General features: G+C 42.8%; 2 protein-coding genes across 4 annotated transcripts; one reads left to right on the top strand and one right to left on the bottom strand.

Annotated features, from left to right (window-relative positions):
* Positions 1–2,440: 2,440 nt before the first annotated feature.
* LOC114434236 (G-protein-signaling modulator 2-like) lies at positions 2,441–24,335 on the top strand. 3 transcript variants are annotated; one of them, XR_003670480.1, is made up of 16 exons: positions 2,441–2,560; positions 8,985–9,206; positions 9,473–9,608; positions 9,920–10,059; positions 11,628–11,751; positions 11,908–12,023; positions 13,075–13,230; positions 13,758–13,866; positions 14,002–14,161; positions 14,246–14,343; positions 14,472–14,654; positions 15,187–15,349; positions 15,790–15,975; positions 16,059–16,168; positions 17,100–17,514; positions 24,323–24,335. XR_003670480.1 is itself a non-coding variant. In XM_028403277.1 (15 exons), exons 1-15 carry the CDS (start codon positions 2,553–2,555, stop codon positions 17,268–17,270), a joined length of 2,082 nt encoding a protein of 693 aa, XP_028259078.1. In that variant the 5' UTR covers positions 2,441–2,552; the 3' UTR covers positions 17,271–17,942. The 3 variants fall into 3 exon arrangements, 2 of the variants coding, with proteins under 2 accessions (XP_028259078.1, XP_028259079.1); XM_028403277.1 differs by lacking the exon at positions 24,323–24,335 and having other exon boundaries at positions 17,100–17,942; XM_028403278.1 differs by lacking the exon at positions 24,323–24,335 and having other exon boundaries at positions 2,551–2,682; positions 17,100–17,942.
* mcoln3b (mucolipin TRP cation channel 3b) lies at positions 18,527–25,030 on the bottom strand. The gene is made up of 14 exons (XM_028403279.1): positions 24,866–25,030; positions 23,041–23,255; positions 22,794–22,961; positions 22,450–22,603; positions 21,357–21,423; positions 21,183–21,279; positions 20,996–21,095; positions 20,798–20,910; positions 20,244–20,393; positions 20,055–20,156; positions 19,720–19,842; positions 19,419–19,625; positions 19,190–19,329; positions 18,527–18,958 (listed from the first exon to the last, which is right to left on the bottom strand). Exons 2-14 carry the CDS (start codon positions 23,251–23,253, stop codon positions 18,919–18,921), a joined length of 1,674 nt encoding a protein of 557 aa, XP_028259080.1. The 5' UTR covers positions 23,254–23,255; positions 24,866–25,030; the 3' UTR covers positions 18,527–18,918.
* Between the last annotated feature and the right edge of the window lie 31 nt (positions 25,031–25,061).

The raw sequence follows: 25,061 nt of genomic DNA, 5'->3' as shown, positions 1-25,061 counted from the left end.
TCTGGTGACGTTTGGAGACTGAGCTGAAATCATTCTGCAGTCAGGCTACTGTCCTCGACAAGCAGCGGCCGTGAGCCATTTAGTTTGTTCGAACATGAGCTATTTAGTTTGTTTAATAAAAGAACAAGGTGTAGACCTGTTCTATAGGAAAGGTTTTCTTAAATGGCTTCTGTTATGATCTGGTGCTATATAGAAATAAAAAAGACATGAAATTGAGTTGACCTGATATAATGATATGGGAAACACTGAACTGATTCTTAAATATGTTGAATGTTGGATAATTAGGATATAGTGTATATTTTGTGCTCATCTGGTATTTCCAGAGTGTTAAAAGTAGAAAAATCCTCAACAGCCTAAACCGAACCGAACCAAAAACTGTGACCTCAGAACCGTGGATTTAGTGAACCGTTCCACCCCTAGTGTAGACATGGGTACGTTTCTACCTCCATACTTTATTTGATCATAAACTATATTTCAGATCGCTGGTGAGTGCCGTGGTTTCTTTATAGTTCATGGAGCTCAGTTGAAGTAGAAGGCTGTGTCGTTATGAATGGACTATTATTAAAGCATTGTGTTTCTCTTGTTTGTGTGTGCAGAGAGGGTTGTGTACTCTGAGCAGAAGTGGAGACAATACACACAGGTTCCAGGGTCCAGACATTCGGACTGTTTGACTCTGGCTTGTTGAGTGAGGTTTGGACAGAGTTTTTAAATTATTTTAGTTATTACAGGACTTTTGTGGCACTGCTATGTGAGTATGCTGATTGCAGCTTGATTTATGCTGTAAAGTTAACGTCATCCCCGATGTAATTCCATATACATCACAATGTATTTGTTTTACGGTAAAATCCTGGCAACCACAGCTGCCGGTGATTTACCGTAAAGCTGAACTTTTTAATAAAGTGCCCTAATATAATATACAAGTGTCCTGCTTTATTACTGAGATATTTTTTAATGCAAATTTCTGTGAAAGTATTTATATTACAGCAGTTATTTTTAGTGAAAATAACTGTAACAAGATTTACATGATGGTTGGTAACTTTAAGGTAAACTGCCGTACACTGTAACTTACTGCACTGAAACACACAAAGTTACTGTGCAGTTGTGGGGTATTGTAATGAGGTATTTTTGTTACAGTGTGTGCCATTGAGGCATCACAGGAAAGCTTTAAAAGCTTGAGTCTACCTAACGTGGGCTTTTGTCAACACAGCAACAGGAGCCATCAGGAGGAGCGGAGCTCACCCAGAGGACAACATGTGATAAGACATGTTGTTCCAGGCTCAAGTGTCACTCTTTTCAAGTGAAGTGTGCTTTTCAGTGATTTTATGAACTGAGCGATCCAAAACTTGTCTGCTACAAAAACCACTCAACCAAACACAAAACAGGGCAACGGCCAGTTAAGAGATGAAATATGGCCGAGACGGAGGTCAGGTCTGAGCAGGGTGTCTTCATTTAAAGGACAGTGGAGCGTCCTTTGAGGACAACAAAACACACAGACAGGACAGAAGGTTTCCGAGATGAAGCTGTGTGTACCAACCAGACTCATATGTAAACAACACAAGCAAAAAACAAAAACCTTCCTAGATGTGTCAAAACATCACAGCCCCAGTTCTGGAGAGCACACTTCAACACTGTCCTCTGCGCTTTTGTCTTGGTTTTCTGTGCTGAAATAAATCCTCACAGCTTAGCCGAGTGGGTTCGGGTGGCTGAACCTGTGATCCTTCAGGTCCTGTTGAACCCACAGTAAATCCTTTTTGTACAACTTATCCCAGCTGACCGTGCAGTTCCCTGAGTTTAGTCCAAACTCAGGGTGTCAGCCACAGAAGTCTGCATACACGTATTGGTTTGTGAAGTAGATTATTAATATTCGGATTAAGCTCAAGCACAGTTTTGTGTTTGTTTGAATTGAGTGGGTTAAATAAGGGTTAAAAAGTTGAGTTGTGCAAACACATATTAACAATATGAACAAATAAAAGGTGATACAATTAGTAAACGTGAAAAATAAATAAAATAAGTTGGAAGACTTACATTTTAAAAAAAAATTAATTTATCTTATTTTGAAATTTTGCTGCTTTCACGTGTTGCTTGTAAATCACTAAGATGTATTCATAAGCACACTTGTACGCTTCTTTCACGGACTTGCTGCTGTTCTTCGCACTTTTTGTGATCAAAGCAGATGTTCAGAGGTTTATTATTTATGCTTTGACCAGCACCGAGTCGCTTTGTGCTGCAGGGGGCGCTGGAGACCTTTCAAATGTAGTTTTTTTTTATACGTTCTGCTTGAATCAATTGAGACTATATAGACCGCACGGGCAGCTGCACATAACACACATCAGTGTTCACTATTATCCTCCGCCCCCTGAACGTCACATTTAAAGCACGTTTTTTTTCTGTTTACAGCAGTGATTGGTCGTTTAAATCGCGATGTCAACATTTCCGATGGCACTTGAAGGCAGCAGCTGTTGAATCCTAATTGGAGTCAGATTGTGAGAGTGTGAGGAGTGGCTTAAACCTTGTGCCTGCTTCCTCACACCGCGGAGTCCTCTTCCTCCCAGATGGACGGGTGAGTAGCGGTGCTAATGTAAACAGAAACGATTAGCCACTTTAGCACAGTATTAGTTTGGAGTTTGTTACTGTAGCTGGAGTCCATCGTGTTTGTGGTGTGTTCGCGGACCTGGCTTCGAGGTAGGTGAAGCGAGGAGCTGTAAAAATTTTAGTGTTCCAGCTCCGGTTGTTTCCAGATTTTTAGAGAGAGAGAGAGAGGGGAAAAAAACAACAAGAACAACAACAACAACAAAACACGAAACGTCAGCTTGTTAATTTACCTTCGACAAAGTGAAATATTTCCAGCACACATCAGTGTCTCAGACAGACAGACGGAGGACATGTGACGACATGCTCACAATAAACTGACTCATTTCCAGTACAGGATTTCTTAAACTGGAAATAACATAACTGTTGTTGTTAAATCTGCTTCCACTTTCACACCAGTTGCGGATAAACAGTAACATTACAGAGTGTTTGTTTGTTTGTTTGCTTTGTGTTTATGCTGGCTTTAAAGGCTTTAATGATGGACGTGCTTATCACTTTATACAGCATCATTTCATAGGAGAGAGGATTGTTTGGGCGTGTTCATGTAGACATGGTTATAGTTCAGGATGACACGTTAGGTCTTTCATTATGTCACTAATTTAAAAACAACTCTTACACTTTCAGATTTCAACACAGACTGTGTATGTGTTCAAGTATCAGCTTGTTGTGAATGAAACTTCTGTGTCAGTCTGTGAGATCTGGGTCTACTAGACCCATGATTCATCAGTCGGTGTAAAATTCAGTAGAAAATGTTCCTGTTTCCAGATTTCTGTGAAAAGTGTGGTTTTTTTTTCTGGCTTCCAGTTTCAACATGAGCGTTCAGAGAACTGATCCTTCCTTCACCTCCTCACCCTTCATACAACTCTACTTAGGCTGAACCAGAAAAACAATGGACAGCACACATACATGCTGATATTCATTTAGTTATGTTAATGTTGTTTGTGTGTAGAGGCATTACGCCCCCTGCCCACTCCAGAAGGACTGTCCTTTGTCTTTATATCAGGCATTATGCAAAAACTAAAACAATACCTTAAAGCTTCAATGGGAAGACATTTTTAGGGCCGTCGTGTGGGGCGTCAATGGGAAAAAGTGAGAATCATGGGATCCTGATAACTTAACTTACTACTATTATTAACACATTAGTGTAAATCAGACAGCAGGTTCCTTAGCTCACTACAACACATGCTAACATAGGTGACCTTTGCGTACACATGACCTGTGACGTGGAAGATGTAGTGTGGAAAACTGGTGTTTTGGTGTTTTGTTAGCACTCTGTAGTGAAGTGTGATGCCTCACACACTGTCTCCTTAAGTGTGTGACGCCTTACCCTCATTGTAGAGCATGTTGAAGACCTCCTCTGACAGAGTGGTGTGTTAAAGGTAGAGTAGGAGATTTTGAAAACTCAGTGAGAGTCAGCCAGGTTTTAAAGTAAACACACGCCCCTTGACTCTCGGAGCTCACCCCGAAGCCACGGCTCCCAATCACATGGACGCGCATTAACATGAAGACGAGCTGCGGTCTGTGACTTCGGCCATCATGCACGTACCTCTCTGGTGCACGCAGAGCAGGAAGAGAGTGACAACCAGCCAATACTCCGTGCAGGGTCCACCCTGAGGATTGGCTGATGTTTTTAGTGTTTTATAGCTTCCACAGATGATTCATAGTCTTCGTTTTAAAGCGAAACTGCCGAACTAATGGGTTGCTATCGGATTGTAAAGAGAAGTTACACTAATTTAACAAAAAGTGCATCAGAATGAAATCTCCTACCTTTAAATCTACTGATAAGTGTGAGTGTGACTCTTTCAGTGACTTGTTGCATATGATGCTGGAGTCTTAAAACACTACAGGAAAGCTGTGTTAAAACAAGCACAAGGGTCAGAAACCTTTTACCAATAAGACTGGGTGTCTCGGTGACTTGATGCAATTGTTGGCAGATCATATTGTGGCCCCTTCATCAGAAACAGCTGCTCCTTTGGGATTTTTATTTGCACGCTAAACTGCAGAGAGAGCTAACTGTGCATGATGCAATCGACCAAAAATCAAGCAGTCAGCTGGAGTTCTTTGGGTGAAAACACTTCAGTCAGTGAATGAGGTCATGCGACAAATAGACTCATTCAGCCCAACAGGGAGGCAGACACGTCCAGTGCCGCTCGGTGCCGTGGTATGTGCGAACGAGATGCAATCAAAACACTCTCACTGGAAAAAGGAAGGTGTGAAGTGCTGATAAAAATCGAGTTTCTGTTTGGACATGAAAGTGAGAATTTGGCACAAATACAGCGAGTCTTGCCTGCATTGTTTTAAAGGTAGAGGCTGTTGGCCTGCTGTAGAAGGTGAACACCGTTTGCATGCAGAGTTAAGTTAGAGTTAAGCTCACAAATTTCTGCAGCTTTTGTCCTTACGTCTTTGAACAAAGGCTTCATCTGACAGCAGCTTCAGAATTTATGGCCACATTTTGCAGCAATGACACTAATGAAGTCATAAAGCTCTGCTGATTCAAGTACATTCCCATCTCTGTGCTCTCAGACGTGCTTCCACTGATTGTGTTAGCTTTGGTAATGAATTAGATTTTGCTATCGCAAACACACGGCAGTGTCAGTTAGCGTTTTACTCCCCAGCTCCGGTTTCAGGATGAAGCGGCGGCGGTACACAGAGTATCCATGCAGAGCAGTGTGGAGGCTTACCTGATCGATGCAACATGTGCCCGTGTGTTTGTGTTGTTGTTGTTGGTGTTTTGTTCTAAGTAGACCGGGGTCTGTGGGTGCGGTCCATCCTCTGGCTTCATGTTCACCCACACTCCTGTTAGGACTGCTGGGCTGACTGTCATCATGCATGGCAGTGTGTTTCTGCAGCGTGTCCTGCTGGACAGAGATCATTTATATCATGTCCGCCAGAGGTAGGATGAGTGTTTACAGTGTGGTCATGTTTTAAAATTTTAAATGAGTGTAGTAAAAACATGTTTAAATATATGTATGGTTACATGGAAGAGCCCTAATATATAGATTTGATTTGATTATTCTTGTAGGAAAACTGTTAAAAATATGTTGTTTTTTAGCTTTTTATGTCCTAAATGTTGCTAAATTTTCAAAATATTGCATTTTCTGTGGTTATTTTGGTATATTTATAGTCAATGTTTGTGTAAGGACAGGTAACAAGAGTGTGTTTTCTCTCTGAGCCTGTGTGTGACGGTAACATAACACCTTATCGGCCAACTGTTGAATGAATCTGAGCAGACTGCAGGAGGTCCTCACAAGCCGCAATGTAAATATTTCATGGTCGGACTGAATCAGTTGATACTTTATTGATCCCCGGGGGAGATGCTGCGGATTAAACCCAGGTTGTGAGAATATATCCGCCTGATTAGAACCACAAAATAAACTTGCACAGATTTCACCACTAACACGTGAAGTATGAGATATTTTTGGAAAACTATGCAGGGTAGAGAGACATAAGTTGCATCATCGATTTAAGCAGCGTATACAAGTCCCGTCACGTCCAGGCTCTGTGATCACTAACAGACTTCACTTCTGTTACTCCACCAGATATTTGTTTGTCTGATTTCAGTTCCTAAAGGCAAAGAAAGGCTTTTCTCCCTTCAGACTAGTAGACAGAACAGGAATCATAATCAGATTTTTCCTAATATATACAATTAAATTAAAACAAGGAAAGATGTGGATATATGTTTAAAAGTCCTAAATGCTAGCCTTAGCTGCCACACACTAGGTTCTGTACAGAATGATTGACTTGGACTTTGGGCAGCAGAGACGTCACACGGCCTGCACTACTTTAAATGGTGAGACAACGCATTATTTCTCCCCTAGAGGACGCAGTGGTCCAGACTTGTTAATTAATTCAGACAAAGTGGATTCTCTGGATGTGCGACAGCTCCGGTGTGGGTTTATTTATGACTTTTCCTTTTAATCTAATGCTTCAGCGTGCTGTTCCTGTTTCTTCCCTTTCTTCAGGACATGCCTGAAGGAGCCACGGAGTGTTGTGGAACATGAGTATCTCATTAAAATGCATGTTAACGGTGCAGGTGAAATATTGTTAGGGGTAGCGAGTGGGCTGTATCTGGGCTGCTCTGCAGGCAGAATGATTAGACCACGGAGTGTTGAGAAAATAGCCTTAGGGTTCACTGGAGCCACTTAACGTGGCTATAATTACCAGTGAAGTCTGGCCTAATTAAAAGTGACACACACCATCAGGTGGCCTACTAATGCAGGTTACTAATGGGTAGGTGACAGAGAAATGCAGCAACCGGCTGAACATGACAGTCCAGCAGACTGCTCTCCAATCATTTCTGCTCGGCAACAACTTGGTGTTAATCTGTGCTCACCTAAACAAATGGCCTCTCGTCCTGGCGCCTGACTGTTAAGGTCGCTGTGAGCGCTGAGAGGATTAAGTCCGTTTGTTTTGCTGTTACCATGAGTTAGCAGGTCGCTCTTAAGAAAACCAGCAGCACCAGGGGGATTTTTTTTTTATTTTTTTTTTATTCTTATGAAATCCGGAGGCATCGGCTGTGTGCGTTATGTGTATTCACATGAAGGAAAAGAAAGTGAAGGGTGTTGTGTTGAAAGGGCTGTGTGTGCTCCAGAGAGCGATCGGGAAGCTGGAAATGTCCGTCGTGTCAGACTGCCTCGAGTGCATCCGAATGAGAAGAGGGAACAGGTATGTGAACTCACTTTGACTGGAGGTAACAAACCATCCTGTTGGACATCAGAAAACATCCCAATACATACAGGACACAGACATATCAGTATTTTAAACACACTTTTACTTTTTGGAAGAGGATCTCTGCTGCTCAGCTGAGATTAAGCACTTGTATCCCTGGCACCGAGGTGTGTTTAAGTAGTACTGGAGCATGGAGAGGACTCGGCTTCTTTAATTCTTCTAACTACACACAGATATAAACATGTGAACTTTCCCAGCCACACTTTGTCTGAGATTCCTACTCTTCAGGATAACAAGTGTCTTAGTCCTGCAGCAAATACCGGCAGAGCTTAACCTTTAGTGTCAGGAGAGTTTATTAGGGGTGGGGGTTGTGAAGAGACGAGGGTCCAAGAGCTGAACCAGCAGGTAAAATAGGCTGTGTCACGGTTTATATATCAGACCGGGGTTGAAGGTAAATGTTGGCTAGTATGGTTTCTTACTTGCTGCTTATACTGTTTGTGTATTTTTTGGTATTAACTTGAGAATTATGACAGAACTGACAGATTTTCAGGTGCTTATCTGGAGTCAGGGTCCTGGGGGCAGCAGGCTAAAAGCAGGGAAACCCAGACCTCCGTCTCTCCAGCCACCTCCTCTAGGTCTTCTATAAGACTATTTCTTGGCTCTCCCCCCTGGGCTTTCCTTCCTGTGGGACACCCACTGAACACCTCACTCACAACCAAACCACCTCCTGGCTCCTCTCAACACGGAGGAGCAGTGGTGTCTCCACACTGAGCTCCTCCCAGGCGACTTCTGAACTTTTCACCCTATGTCCAGGCGAGAGACCAGCACACTCTGGAGAGTAAATCCATTTTGGCAGCTTGTATCCATGAGCTTGTTCTTTTGGTTGCAGCTCAAGGGGATGGATGAGGATAGTAACATAGATTGAGAGCCTTGCTTTTTGGCTCAGTGTTTACATTCAGCAGCTTAACACATTTACAGAGGATCTGTTATGTCGTTCTCTTCATTGTTCTTTGGTTCTGGGTAAATGCTCTTTGCTGTTATACTGATCTTGTTTGCAGCCCTGTTGATAATTTGAAGCATCTGTATCTGAGTGTGAATACAGAACGTGTTGCTGCAGACGATGTGTTGACGGTCGTCACCTTTTTTTTTCCCAGCATTGTTCTCTCTTGATTCGGCACTCTAGTCTAACTGGTTGGCAGTCACACAACCACAAAGCTGCTATTAATTCTTAACCATTTAGCTCCACCATAGATGTGAGCGTCGTGCACCCATGCAAGACTGGATTTGTTTTACAGTCTTATGAGGTCATCCTGACACATCACTCGCCTGTCTGTTTTTATATTCCTGAGGCGAACATAAACAGCGACATGATGGAGGAGGCTGTAAGCTGGCAGTCCTCACCAAAGACACATCTGAGTTTACTTTGTGTGCACGGTTAAACGTAAGGTGCATATTTTCATTCCAGGGTAATTGTGGCATTTTTTTTTCGGGCTTAGTGCTCACGACAGGCAGGAAATGCTCCGTCCTATTTTGGATTTATAGCTCTCATGTCTGGATTTCTGCAGACTGGCCTTCTTTATGCTGGCAGTTTGCTGCCTCTCTATAATGTTGGATGTTGGATTATGTTGATTGGATTAATTCAAAACACATAAGGCTCTCATTGTACAGTCGCTGCTTTCAGACTAGGAAATATTAACCGCTTCACCGCTGCCCCCTCTCCCCTGCAGGATGGAGTCATCATGTCTGGACCTGGCTCTGGAGGGCGAGCGTCTCTGTAAGGCTGGTGACTACCGGGCAGGCGTGTCCTTCTTCGAGTCTGCCATCCAGGTTGGAACGGAGGACCTCCAAATCCTCAGCGCCATCTACAGCCAGCTGGGAAACGCCTACTTCCACCTGCAGGAGTATAATAAAGCCCTGGAGTACCATCGCCATGACCTCACACTGACCAGGTAAACACTGAATTGTGGAAAATTTTGGTCTGAATTTTCTATTTTCAAACCAGGAGACGAGTGTAGTCTAAGCCAAAACTTTGTTTAATCACTGTTTTCCCTCCTGCGTGATTAAATTGCCAAACAAGACTCTGGAGCATTGCTGCTCGCAGCTGTAAATTACTTTCTTGCCTCTTGTGCTTTCATACTAATTCACTTAAGGAATCCACTAATAATCCAGGCTAATTATTTCCTAATGGTTTTTTTTTGTTCCATTGCATTCCCAGAACGATTGGAGATGAACTGGGAGAGGCCAAAGCCAGCGGTAACCTTGGGAACACATTAAAGCTTTTAGGCCGGTACGATGAAGCGGTGGTTTGTTGCCAAAGACATTTGGACATCACGAGAGCCATATATGATAAGGTGGGTCGTATTTCCCCGTCAGCTTGATTTATGTAGGTGTAAGTAAAACATTCCTTTAGTCGTTTTATTTTAGCATTTGCTTTGATTAGCACAAATGGATCCACGTTTGTTTTTAACCACGTAACATGCTGTGCTGCCGCAGAGCAGCTCGACAACTGCACGCGATCCATGTACCAACATCAGGAATAGTTTGCCAGCCTGCACAGAAAACAAGAACGTCTGCTGCCGGTGTATTTTAAGTGTATAATTGCAGCGTTGGTCACTCACGGTTTCCGTCTGTGAAACTCTGTTCTGCTGTGTGCGTCTCGTAGGTTGGGCAGGCACGAGCGCTGTATAATTTTGGAAACGTTTACCACGCCAAGGGAAAGAGCATCTGCTGGAGTGGAGCGGAGCCAGGAGAGTTTCCAGAGGAGGCCAGGGCAGCCCTGAGGAAGGCTGCACAGTACTACGAGTGAGTCGGTACCTCTGTTTGCCTCTTAGTATTCATCGCGCTTTGATTTATTGTGGAATAGAAGAGGAGTTAGATGAACTGCTGCTGCGACTGAAGCAAAGATGAGGAGCTTCATGATGTGAAGGGTCACTGTTGACCTCAAAAAAAATCAATGTTGGAGTTCTCTCAGTATCAGGATCATATCTAAATATAACGGGGAAAATCAATCACATTTCAGTCTTGTACCAGATCTAACCATGACCATCAACATGTCCTCTAGTGCTGTCATTCGGCAAATTACTCACACACTGTCTGAGAATCTGGTGCAAGGACAGTTTACACTTTACACATCGGATGAGGAATACCACCACATGCATCCTCCAAATGATCAAAAGGCAGATGTATATGAGTACTGAAGGCGCCCAACATCACTGTTTTAGCACATTTATTTAAGGTGATTTATGAACAAGGCATGAATAATCAACTACCGGTATGCTGATGTTGAAAGAAATGATTGAATAAAGAACTTGTGGCACAATGTGGCCTCTAGATGCCAGTTTATTTGCCCTGTTGTTTTCATTATTTAGTTGAATGTTGCAGGAGAGGAGAGCATTAAAATAGTAAAGTAAGAAAATCCCTCATTGCTGATAACTTCGTCCCATCGTCCAACCCGAGCAGTGAACAAACTAATATCGCTCAGTCCGCTGCCAGTTTTTATTCAGAAGATCTGTCAGCTTATAGATGTGCCCAGACTTCCACTCTGTCTGCGTATCACAGAAAACCAGCAGCTGATTAAACTTATCAATCTTATGATTATCCCACCTTTAGTAGTGTGATGACCCAGAGATGACATGAGATGTTTCACCTGCTCATTCACAGACAGACCATGCACATTTTTAATATTTACATTTTTATTATATTTATATAAAAACATCTCCAATTTCCCTAAACTTTCAAAATTCAAAAACACTCACCTTAACCTGCTGACCCAAACACAGAGGATGGCAACAAATAATAATAATTAAAAAAAGCAGCTTCTGCAGCTTCTGATGACAAACTATTAAAGGTCGGGTAGGAGATTTCATTCTGATGCACTTTTTGTTAAATTAGTGTAACTTCTCTTTACAATCCGATAGCAACCAATTAGTTCGGCAGTTTCGCATTAAAACGAAGAATATGAATCATCTGTGGAAGCTATAAAACACTAAAAACATCAGCCAATCCTCCGGGTGGACCCTGCACGGAGTATTGGCTGGTTGTCACTCTCTTCCTGCTCTGTGTGCACCAGAGAGGTACGTGCATGATGGCCGAAGTCACAGACCGCAGCTCGTCTTCAGGTAATGCGCGTCCATGTGATTGGGAGGCGTGGCTTCGGGGTGAGCTCCGAGAGAAAGGGGCGTGTGTTTACTTTCCAAATCTGGCTGACTCTCACTGAGTTTTCAAAATCTCCGACCCTACCTTTAAGTTTTGCTTGCAAAACAAGTCATCAAATATTACACGGCACCAGGCCGGCTGTAGTTTACACACTGACATATTCTACACACAGGCCACAGCTTTGGAACATAACCATCTGTTTGTTGCTGTCACAGAGCTAACCTGTCCCTGGTGAAGGAGTTGGGCGATCGGGCAGCTCAGGGTCGTACCTACGGGAACCTCGGCAACACCTACTATCTGCTGGGTGACTTTGAAACGGCAGTAGCTGCACATGAAAAAGTAAGCAGCAGTGATCCTCAGCATTCTTATATGTGTTTAAGAGGATTTGACACGTTTTCTGCAGACTGCATGCCATCCCATCTTCCTTGGTTGCCTCACAGTGTTTCCTGTTAGTCCTGACCTAATGTGCACATCGCTGTTTGTCCTGTTTGGCAGCGGCTCCTCATTGCTAAAGAGTTCGGGGATAAGTCTGCTGAGAGGAGGGCCCACTGCAACCTTGGCAACGCTCACATATTCCTCAGCCAGTTCGAGGTGGCAGCCGGTCACTACAAGTGAGTAAATCAAAGGCTCGCGGCCATTTTCACCTGGTGTTTGGCTGCTGTGTTGATACTCATACCTGAGCACTAACGATGCCATCATTTAGATTCTTATTATTCTAACATAATATAATAGACGCGGGTGTGAGGTAAGGTGTGTTCTAAAATGAACAGACACGAGAGCTCATTGTCATAATTAAAGTCGGTCCTGGCAAATAATCACTGAGATTCCACTCGTCCAAAACGCTCTCTTCCTCCCTTTTCTGACCTTCACAATAAAAGCATTGAACACTCAGGAACACATATAACATGGGTTACTGTCTGTGTATGTGTTTCTTAAAATACACACAATGGATAAATAAAGAGGATATAGTACATATAGATATAAAATATGTAAATCCTTACCTTGTTAGAATATATTTAGTTAATATCATTATTATTACTGTTAGCATCATCACACACAACATTTCAAATGTTTCAAAACATAAAATAACATCATTTTCTTTAACTAAATCTGGCAGCTGTATAGGACTACATTATACCTACAACTCCTCAACATCTCATGTCTGCTTCCCTCAAAGGGCCCTCATGTATATTTTTTCCAGAGGTAGATAATTCTTTTATTTAGGCTTTATACAGGCTTTTAGTGCATCTAATTAACTAAATAATTGTCTGCAAATTTGTATCTTTCTACAAAAAAAAAATCACATTTTACAGATTCTTCTTGAATTATGTGAATTTTTTTTTGTCCTCTCACATGTGGCCTAAAAGCTGCAGTAACACCTGGGAACACATGATGGGCTGGAGAACAGATGTTAAATATCTGCTTTGAAATGTGTTTATCACACCAGCTAGGAACGTTTTTTTAATGCTTCATATTTAAAATATGCAAACACAGATCAAGCAAAAGTTGTGATCCTGGATCACTTAACTTACTTCGTGACATAGAAGACTGTGGAAAATGTGAACAGAGAGAGAGAGAAGAGAAGAGAAGTGACGAGTATCACTCTGCTCCACCCACCCTTCACATTCTTTGACCTTCTTCCTCCCCTTCCTTCGCCCTCAGGAGGACTCTGCAGCTGGCCAGGCTTTTGAAGGACAGAGCGGTGGAGGCTCAAGCCTGTTACAGCCTGGGCAACACCTACACACTTCTGCAGGACTATGAAAGGGCCATTGATTATCACCTCAAACATCTGGTCATCGCTCAGGACCTCGGCGACCGGTACAGCTCTAAAGAGCCATTTGTTGTCAGCCTCTCTGCCAAACTGTCTTTGAAGTGTTAATGACCAGCTTCAGTGTGTGTGTGGCCCCTGAACAGATCATTTGCCCTAGAAACACAGAGAAGCAGACTGAGTTGATTTAGTGTCATGCCCACAGAACACGATTTCAAGTATTGTTGGAGAAAAAGGTTCCTGCTTTGCTGCATTTGTGCTCCTAACTATCTCTGGTGACAAGGAAATGCTGGAATTCATCATGTGGGTGTTTGTAGGAACAAGGAAAAAACAGGAGTGTTGTCTAAATCATGGCTGTTGAGTCACTCAGACACTCTTTAAACATGAAGTAAGGGGGTGTTTTAAAAACTTAGATAAACATGAAATTGCTGAACACCAGCTGTTGTGAAACGAGCCCAGGTTAACATGAAGTCGGTTTGATCGCACTGGGTGATAGTGTGATGAATGCGCTGCCCCTTCTTGCGTAACCTCAGAGGATGAGTTGCTCAGCCTGTTCCCCTCTCGTGTCTCGCTGCAGAGTCGGTGAAGGAAGAGCGTACTGGAGTCTAGGAAATGCCCACACCGCCCTGGGGAATCACGAGCAGGCCATGTACTTCGCTGAGAAACATCTGGAAATTGCCAAAGAGGTGACTGTTTACAGTTCACCTCCTCCCTCACAGGCCAATCAGTAGCTTTCATCAGGCCTGCAGCTCCATCTGCTGGTTGTGTAGGGAATATAACACTGTATGTTACACTGAATGTTTAATACTATCTTTGTGCAGACGGGAGATAAAAGTGGCGAGATGACCGCCAGGATGAACTTGTCAGATCTGCGGCTGGTTGTAGGCCTGAAGTCCAACTCCAACATTAACATCTTCCGCAACACCAATACCAATAGTTCTGCCTTGCCAGTCAGCTACCAGGTTTCCCCCATCCTGCCAGGTAAATCCACCCGCACAGCACGCTCTCCAGACGTCATCCTGGTGCTGTAGACATCAGAAGAAGTTTGACATGTCTGTGTTTCAGGGGGCAGGTCTCCGTTAAGAAAAAAAGAGAGTGCAGAGAACCTGAATTTGTGTCCAGTTCCAGACAAAAATGAAAGTGGAGATTCGCCTGCACATCCAGTACGTATACAGATCTGCTCATGTTTGGCTTAATTTTAGCCTCAGATGGCTGTATTTAAAGTGTTTTGGTGGGTTTTGGTGTACAGAAACATGAGTTCTCAGCCATGTTTAAAATTCTTTCTGAACAGGACTGGGAGGAGGAGGATGTTTTTCCCGGGTCTTCAAAAAACAACACAATCAAGGCTTCCACTAAACTTTTCCTGTTCCATCGGTTGAAAAGCAAAAAGCAGAAGAACAACAAATCGTCGGGTAAAGACGAAAACCGCATCATACCTTCAGCTCCAGAGCTGGACGCAACCGCGTCTCCTAAGGTGAGATACAGGAATGACCTGTAGGTTTATGGGTAATGACGCATCATCCTGAAAGAGAAAAGGGAAATATGGACCTCATGACGCAACCTCACTCTCTAGCAATGTGGGCTTTTGACTCGTGTGAGAAAAATTCAACATTTACAGCCGTGTTTAGGATGTTTTCCTCAAAAAAAAATTTAATTTGAAATCTATGAAAAACCTCCAAAACAAAGGCAAAGGCAAGAGTTACTACATCATAAATTGATTATCCATTGTGGATTTTATATTGTATTATTATTATTATTATACAATTTTATAAAGTTTTGGTCTTTGAAAATATCAGAAAATCACAAAACATAATTTATTAAACACCTCATTACTATTATACTATATACTTTTTTAGAATTTTTTTTAATCAATATACTGATTTTACTAGCATCTATTTTTTCATTATTTATCACCAGTGATCTTAGATATATATCTTAGATATATGATGAGTTATTTGCTGATGTTGTCAGCCTGCGTCTGTTTTTTTTTTTTGTCACCACTGTAGCCGGGGTCGCGGGACACTATCGGCGAGGACAGCTTTTTCGACCTCCTCTCTCGCTTCCAGGGCAGCAGAATGGACGACCAAAGGTGCTCTCTACAGGATGGCCAGAGCCATCTCCCTGCCCACCCCTCACCCTCCTCCACCCTACCTGTAGCTGAGGGGAAATGTGAGTCAGCCCTGTGTTTTCAGTAGTGTTCACACCACATGTACGTTTTACTAACTTATGTTTCAAAGACTTCCATCACTCCCGACAGGACAGGTACTCATCATGTTCCATGTGGTGTGAATTCATGTCCACAAAATGTGTCCTTTACTTGTTGTGTATCCTTTGTGTTGTGTCAGAGACAAAGTGACACTCCACCCAAAAGCCCCCATCCTTTACTGAAGGTTACTCCAGTAACGGCTATAAATTAAAGATCATCACAGCTCTATACATTCATCATCATGAAGGACTTTTTTCATACTAAATTCAAGACTATGGGGGTCGTTTGAGGCTCCTAAGATTATTTGAGTGGAGTGTTGCTGCAATAGAATCACTGTAAACACCAAGTGCTGCACACAGGAGTAACGCTTGTTACCCACCCGTATAACTTTTGTTTGTTTTAGCTATTTCAGAACGAGAACCACCATCGCAGGATCCTGGTCATTTCCTGGAGCTGCTGGCCAGCTCCCAGGCCCGTCGTCTGGACGACCAACGAGTCAGCATGAGCCATTTTCCTGGCTTACGTCTCAGCGCCTCACGCCCGCCTCATACACCCACCACCTCCAGCACAGACCAAATCCCGCAACAAGGTGATGACGAAACCAGGACGCTCTCTGCGGTCGTTGGGTTTTTTTTGGCTCACGTCCTGATGAGTGTTACTTGTTCTTCTCAGGCCCCATCCCCAATACACCTCACACACACTCCCTGTACGATCGTCTCGAGGCCAGCGCTGAGCAGCCTGAGGGGGACGAGGTCTTCTTTGACATGCTGGTAAAGTGCCAGGTGAGAAGTGCAAAGATATTTCCCTTCTGAAACATCTTTAATCGTTAAAAACCACAGCCTGAAGTTTCAACGTTACACTAAATCAGATCCTCTTCCTCACCTTAAAAAAAGCAGCCTACACAGTGTTAGGAATGAGAAGAAGAATTTGACCATTGAATATTTCTATCTTGGAAAGATTGGGTCAGTGCATACAGTGTGTACTCTCACATACCTGACCCAGCTTTGACTTTACTCTTTACTCTGTGAGTGTTATTTATATAGCACGTTTCACAATCAAAGTTGTCTCGAAGCTCTTTACAGAAACCCAGAGCCTGAACCCCCTTTAGAGCAAATAGACATTTAAGTTGACAGTCTCAGGTACCCCTCCTAAAACGGAGCTGTGGTCGGCGACACGACATGCACTGTTTAAAACTACCGTAGCTCTGGTTATGTTCGCACTATTGAAAAAAATCTCAACGGATTCTGAAAGCTGAGAAACAGCTCTGTTGATCTCTATTACATTCATTACGGTAATGAGCACATTGCAGGTGTATCAGGGGCGGGGGTTTTGTGGAGCGTAGAAGAGAGTCGATGTAAAATAGTTTGAGTTAAATTTTTGTAACCTCTTGTTGTCTTGTTGCTGCACATTTATAGTTTTTGAAAATTCAAATCCATTTTTTTATTTTTCTTGTTATTACACACGGTTCTGAGCATTTATAACATAATAACAAATGTGTGGCAGCTTTTGAAAGTTATATTTCATCTGTCAAGAAAAACAGGTCAAATAATTAATACAAAGAACATTTTTTGATAAAAAGAAGGCAGGGAACTGTTATGATTATAGTAGTGAAAGGGTTAAGATTCGGAAATCAGGGAATTCTGGGTGTTTTACTTCCCAACCAGCGTTTGTAGCGTCTTTTACACACACACCACTGTGATGCTATTTTTTCAGGGTTCCAGGCTGAACGACCAGAGGTGTGCTGCTCCGTCGTCTACTGCTAAGAAGGGACGAACCGTTCCAGATGAGGATTTCTTCAGTCTCATCCTGCGTTCACAATCCAACAGGATGGAGGAGCAGCGAGTCCCGCCTCCTACCGCCATCACTGAGTCCAAACCAGGCTGATGTCCTGGAGCCATGTGTCATGTTATCTCAGGATATATAATGAAGTAACTTCTCTCTCTCTCTTTTTTAACTCAATATTTAGTTTTTTTTGTTGTCAAACATTGGATCCTGCCAAGAATATAAAAGGGATGCTACAAGGAATCACAACCATCTAAAACTGGATCAAATCATGGGAAAACTCCAAGACATTCAGGACAGCTGACCGTGTTCCTGGGACCTTTTCAGAGACCTCGGTACCCGTGACGTCACTCATACAGACTGAGTCACAGTAAGAGTACTGTACTCCAACATCAAAAGCAAAATGAAAGCCATTTTTGGCTTCATGATGATGCACAAAGACTTTTTATGAGCTTAAAATCTGCCGACTGGAACAGTGCACAGCCCAGTCTGACCAGGTCTGGGTTAAAGAGACCGCCTCTCCAGCAATAACTCCACACAGGGAGTCGAGGGAGTAAAAGTGGAACCATTTACAGTATCCTCTCCTGGATGTTTCTGTTTTACAGTGTTACAGGTTTTTATGGGTTTTATGAACTGAGATGAGATTTTTCTGCATTGTTACAAGATTTTACAGATTGATTAGAGCGAGAGGGTGAAAAAAAAAAATATTATTTTAGCTTTTATACTGAAACCTTCTCCTGACAATGGAGAAATAAAATCTAACTTCAATTCACACAACAGATTATTTATTGATTTATTAGATCTACACTACATCAAGTGACTTAATGTGTTAAAAAAATTCAGCCATTTATAAAAATAGTTCTGTTTTTTTTAATGCAACCAACTGAGATCAGCTGTTCCTTCTTCAGTTGTACCCCGGATGTATACCGGACGTGAAAGCGCAGCGTGGCGCTTTACGGACGTAATACGCCCGTCTGTCTCACAACATCAATTTACACCAGGAGCCTTTCAGAAGCGTAGCGCTGCCTCCACACTCTCGTGAGATTCACGTAGTAATCTGCCTGTTTATCAGATGGTTCATGTCCTCTCTATGTGTCAGGCTGGGTCACAGAGCAGTCACTGAAAACTCAGTTTACTCCCTCAACACACAGGGAAGCTCCTCACCTTCCACTCTGAGCACAGCTGCTGCTTCTCTCCCTGCCTTTTCCTTTCTGATGTCGTCCTTATAAAAGCATGTTCTATCATATAAAATGCTGTTTCTCTACTTTTCAAACGGAATCTCTCCTGATACATGGCTGTGGCTGTTTCTCTGCTGGTAGCGATGTTAAATCAGAGTTCAGTCTGACAGCGTTTTATTTTGAAAATCCACTGGAAACTCTTTTATTCTGGTGCCTGACTTCCTGTCTGCTTGATGTAGTTGGTGCAAATAGACGCGTCTTGGGCGCAACACATCTCCAAAATAGAACTGCTGCGTATCACACGCAGAGCAGCGCACAGCAACGCTTCTGGTGTAAATACTCTCATTGACTGTAATGGAAGCGCTTCACGCTTGATGCTGCGCTGCAGTTATACTACGCTCTCACATCCGGTGTAAATCCGGGGTTAAGGTTGAAAATACAACATCAAACTTGGTAAAGAAGGTAAAAACCCTCCAACAGACTTGTAGTGAATATATCTGCTTAAAGTGCATGGTAATTGTTTCAGTATTTTATACAGTACAGCCTTTTAATACCTCCATGTTTAGGACCTGCTACGCCTCTGAGGTCAGCCTGTCTTGGTCCCCCCTTTGTCTGAAATGAGAAAAATCACTCCCTTTAGATTTTAATATTTGCCTCATTGCTCCATGTTTACCCTCTGTTCATTTTGTTTAGTTGCCATATGTACTCCTCGGTGTTGTCCTGTTTTATTGCTCGTTCATCACATTTCACATGGAGGGCTGCATGCTAACAAAACAAAATGAGCAGAGAGGTTCTGAAGTGTGATGACATGTGCTCTGGATGGAAGGGAACATGTGATCTTACCTGCTAACGCAGCAGTTAATGCAGCAGTTAATGAAGCAGCTGGTATTGTCGAGTCTGTAAACTCCCGAGTTTGGCAGATCTTTACACACCGACAGGAATTTATGCAGCTCCGACGTCGGAGTTCCACTCTGCTGCTGCTGCTAAATGATTCCAACAGAGCCCGACATCAGTTCACACTTGGAGAGCAGCTGTAGAGACAATGTACGATAGCAGTTCACAGCAGCTTTACCTTGATGGTGTCGTAGGTGTCTGTGATGATGGTGATGAAAAGGCTGAGGATCATGTAGATGAAGAGTGACACGAACGTGTAGAGATAGACTCTGCTGAAGATCCACACCAGGCTGCTCTTCTGCTTCATGATTTTAAAGGTGGGGAACATGTCGTCTCCGTTGATCAGTGAGAAGAGACACTCTGACACGGTGTTTAAGGTCCGGAACTGACACACAATCGCACATCAGCGTTGTTATTATTATTATTATCTTCTAATTCTTACCAGAAATGACTTTGTGTTGCGTAAAAACAGTGGTTACCTTCTCATGATATGGGCCCAAGACGATCCAGCCACAAAAACAGTAACTCACATAGATGATTCCAGCACAGCAGATGAAGCGGATCACATTTGGGAACGCCGCCCTGAGTGTCAGGATGAGAATCTGGAAGTAGCCAAAAGAACATGTGCTAATAATGGATCAGAAAAACTGGACCAGTCTTTGGACGTCTAGCTTATGTGACCTTAAAGATACATTTTAGGCTAATGTTTAGCAGGTCAATGCATCTCTTAACGTCTATAGGGAACACTTTTGACCACCATCTTTAAAAAATGATGAACATTTCTTGTCTTTTATTAAATTAAACTCGTTCTTACATTATACTTCCTAAAGTAGCCCATGTATCGGATGACCCCAATCCAGACGAACATGGTGCCTGTACCCAGAAAGATGCTGCACACGTCGTAGCTCGTGAGCACCTAAAAACGAAACGGATAAAAGTAGAAGCAGTGGTAGACGCTGCCCTTCACACTGTAACATGACTCAAACTGCTGCATCTGGATTACCTTTGTCTGGATCTCCATCTTGAGGATGGAGCCGATGATGGTCAGCGTGTCGCTGGCGATGATCAGGATGTACCAGCCGTTCACAAACTCCAGTCTGTCCGACCACGGCACCTCTTCACCGCAGTGAAGCCTGCAGTAGTGGGTGTACTCCTGTTCACATCACAACAACATGCAGGTTGTGTAAATCCAACAGGAAAGTTTCAATATTGCTTCTCTTTGAGGCGGGCAGCAGTGGCTCAGTGGTAGAGCAGGGTTGTCCAATAACCGAAAGGTCGGCGGTTCAACCCCAGCTCCTCCCTCCTGCATTCACTGGTGTATGAAAATAGGATTGCTTTCACTTTCTTTCCACTTATCTGGACTGTTCTTGGTGGACAAGTACTGAATCTGTGCATTGACTTTGACCAGTCTTGAAGGACAGGAATTCAACAGTTCACTTCTGCTGACATCATGTCTTTGTGAACATCCTTAGGTTTACACCTTTCAAATACCTGTCAGACTTTCTGCATCATCAGCCCTGAGCTGTCTAACCTCCTTCTGCCGTTTCTGTTCCTCACCCTTTGTAGCTGAATCCCGTTGATCACTGAGCGCGTGCAGAGGGTCAAGGAAGTGATGCACGTTACAACGATGAGGCAGTCGAACAGCACGGTCAGGTAAATGTTTCTGGCAGCTGTGAGAGCAAAGACATTAAAGATGAGTCGCATTAAGTAGAGCGGGTTATTTCTACACATTAAAAATCTGCCCGTCAAACCTACACGCTCCAGTCACGTTCCAGTCTCTGCACTCATTGATTTCAACATCGTTCTCCAGGTCGACCTTGATTCTGCCGCTGTGAGCTTCATTGGTGAAAGTGATCTGTTAGAGAGAGAGAGAGAGAGAGGCGCACTTCAAGTAAAACATGTTTACAGGACAATACAGGACAGATGTGTGCTGAAATCAGACCATAACGGTGAAGTCATAGCAGTCCGGCAGCTCTCGATGTCTCACTGTCTGCAGGTTTATGGCCTTGAGAACAAACCTGATCTGGACTGAGAGCATCCTGGGATCAGAGACAGTACAGTTAAATCCTGTGCCACTGTAAAGCTGCTGAATGACACATATTAACTGTTTACTGACCTTTTAAAATGCAATTCGAAATGTGGACGAGGTAATGGGCGATACATCGGAGACACTTTAAGGCATTCTTTCAAAGACAAAAATGAAACTAGTTTACAATTATTCAGCGTTTATACTGGATAAATGTGTGTAATCTGCCTTTAAAATGTGTTTCCAGAAGTGACTCAGTCCTCACAGAGCTCCATGTTAAACTGTCCAACATTAGTGCAGACATGTTTACAGCCTGTTTTTGGTGGCTTCAGGTAGTTTCCTTGACACCTGTAGGGGGGTGGATGTTTATATAGCTCACTTGTTTTATTTGTATTAAGGCTTAAAGTTGTTGTCAAAAGGCTGAGAAGGATAGATAAGGATAAATAATTCAATCAATATGTTGCCATACTTAGTTTGATTGCTCCTATGCTGCTATTGTTCTTCACCCTCTTTCTTCTTTTTTTCTTCCGTACGTTTTTTGGTGCATACATTGACCGATTTCAGCCATTCAACTATCAAAATGTTCATCTCACAGAGGACATTCTGGGTCAACTTCAAGTTTTTTTCAAAAAAATTATAATTTTTCAAATATTAAGCAATTTCGCCATCATTTTTAACATTGGAGTCTATGGAGGAGCCTTCAAAACCCCCTTCAACTTTGACATGTAACTAGTTCCACATGCTTTCAGCTACAGAAACCAAACATCATTCTGTTCAGCTCTTCGAGGGCTATTAAACTTGAACTCGGATTTGTTCAAAAATGTTTCGTTTTCAAAATATTAATTCTATAAGAGAGCCCTTCAACGAGGGTCATCTGCCAAATATATCTCCTCCTATTAAGATTTTCTACTTTTCAAAATAAGAGCTTCATCTTTTCAAATTCTTAACCGTGTTTCAGCAAATTAAATTCAGATTGCAGATTCTCCAGCAATTCAGAGCATTCAAAGCAATGCTTCAGCTGCAGCAATCAAACTTGCACTTCAGGAAATGCTTTTCTAGTTTACTTCAATTATTTTATATCGATGCCTGAAGTTTTGTTTTACACTGTAAAACAAAAATACACGAACTACACTGAAATATAAATCCAAACAATTCAATGATCAATGATCATCTCAATAATCACCAGTGTCTACATGAGCATCAATTTCAATGGTCTCATTTCCAGGGTAGATGGTGCCGTTCCTGTAGAACTGCTGACACAGCGACAGGGGGGTGTAGACGCCACCGTTCTTCTCATATTCATGGTTGCCCACTGTGATGTTGTGCAGGAGGCCATACTGGAAAACAATAAAGAACAGCTGGACAGTCATAATAAAACACAACTTCGTGAAAGATTCAAAGTCCGACCCCATGACAGCCAGCCTGGCTTAATAAAAACACACGGAGCTTCTCAACAATAATTTACAGAAGCACAAAAGGAAAGTGAACAACCCGACGACTGTGTGTGTTCAGTGGAAATCCACTCACCTGTGTGATAATGTGTTCGATGTGATCGTACACGTCTGCTTGTCTGTACACAGCGTACGTATCCACGCCTCCGTCAACGTAATCTTTTAAGAACAGGTGCTTGAACGCCATCAGATTTTCCTCCTTGAACGTAACAACCATCTGGTTGCTCAGGCCAAAAGACACCAGCTGGGATCAGAGAGCATTTCTGATGAGAACAGCAGGAAGTTTGTTTTTGAGGTCACGTTTTTTTTCTTGCTGTACGTACCTGGATGGTAATAATGGCAATTTTGATGATCTGCAGCATGAGTTTCCACGGCTTGCGTCCTCGAGCGTGGTACTTCTCACAGGGGTTCATGAAGAAGTATTTGATCTTCCTCCTGAGGGACTCCACCTCCTGATGCTCCGGGTGCTGAGGCTGCTGCTGCTGCTCTGCCCGTGGAGGGGTCTCATCATGTGGCTCATCGCTGGACTCCTCCATGTCTGAAACATATGGATGAAAGTCAACCAAACTCTGAATGGTGACTGAAAGCACATCAATGCTACGACCGGTGTCGGCGTGAGTAACACATTCTTAAACATCAATCACTTTTTAAACATGTTAGGGTCTAAGTAACCAATACAAAGAGCAGCAGGGCAGCTTCACGGTGTTTACCGGTGACATACATCTGAATAATGATGCATTCAAAGTCTCCGTCTTAGTGCTGCTGGACCTTAGTGCTGCATTTGATACAGTCGATCACAACATGCTGGAGAAGTGGGTGGGATTTACTGGCACTGTGTTAAACTGGTTCAAATCTTACTTACATGATAGGGACTACTTTGTGTCAATTGGTGCCTCTGACCAAACTGAGATCACATGCAGGGTTCCTCAAGGGTCCATTCTTGGACCACTTCTGTTCAACAGCTACATGCTGCCCCTAGCTCAGATCATAGAACATCACAACATCTCCTATCACACCTATGCAGATGACACACAGCTTTATATATCAGTGTCATCACATGACTACAGTCCCTTACACTCACTAAGTAAGTGTACTCAACAAATCAATGAGTGGATGAGCCAGAACTTTCTCCAGCTCAATGCTGACAAAACAAGAGCTGATTGTTTTTGTCCCCAAAAATGAAAGAGCTAAGATCAGCGCTTACCTTGACTCCATGTCACTGAAGATCACAAACCAAGCCAGAAATCTGGGTGTAATTCTCGACTCAGACCTGAACTTTAACACCCATGTAAAAGCCATTACTAAGTCTGCCTATTGCCACCTGGAAAACATTGCTAGGATCAAAGGCCTTTCTGTCCAAACAAGACACAGAAAGACTTATTCATGCATTTATTTTTAGTAGGCTAGAGTTCTGAGTAACACCAGGAAAATGGACCACATCACACCGGCCCTCAAATCCCTGCACTGGGTTCCTATGAGTCAAAGGATATGTTTCAAAACTTTACTCCTGGTCTACAAAGCACTGAATGGTCTTGGACCAGAATACATCCTGGACTTATTGGCTCCCTATGAAACCATCCAGATGCCTGAGATCATCAGGGACAGGCCTGCTTGCTCTCTAACTGCACTCTTCTCATTTAATCGTCCTGATTTTATTTTATGTTTTTTATGATTTTGTAATTTCCTTCTTAATTTAATGTTTTTAAATGTTTTTATTCTGTGATTTCATCCCATGTAAAGCACTCTGAACTGCCTTGTGCCTTGGTGCTATATAAATAAAGCTTGCCTTTAAGTTAATGAGACACAATCTGCAGGAAGTCAGGTGACTTTAAAGCTTCTATAGTGACAGATATGATGAGCACAGTGTACATTAAAAAAATGATCTTTTGTGCTGCTGTTTACTGAATTAAAAACAAATCTAGGCCATTCCTCTGAATAACTGCTTTCATTATCTTTCCACATGACAGCTGAGTGAGAGCAGGAAGAACATGGAGGCAGGTGTAGCTGAGCATGGATCAATAATACATGACCGGCTTCCACCATAGCATCAAATATTCATCATTTGTCGTGTAAAAGAATTTAGATCTGTGCCCAGCTGTGTGTCCGGACCAACACCAACAGATAACCCTTCCCCAAAATGCTACTTACCAATGATCCGCAGCGCGTCACCCTTCCGCCTCCGACTGTCCTGATTTCAATCAATAATCAATCAAACTGTTGTTCTTCTGTCACTGCAGTAGCTGAACTAGTTGGACTGAACTTCCTGAAGCGTTCCTCCTCACAGTAAACTCAGTCCACCCTCCTCAGGTAACTCTTTCCACACTCCTGCAACGTCACTACAACG

The sequence above is a fragment of the Parambassis ranga genome, chromosome 4, assembly GCF_900634625.1.
Source record: "Parambassis ranga chromosome 4, fParRan2.1, whole genome shotgun sequence".
Taxonomy (NCBI): domain Eukaryota; kingdom Metazoa; phylum Chordata; class Actinopteri; family Ambassidae; genus Parambassis; species Parambassis ranga.
Note: the sequence above shows the minus strand (reverse complement) of the source record. Positions and strands in the feature narration are given on the sequence as shown.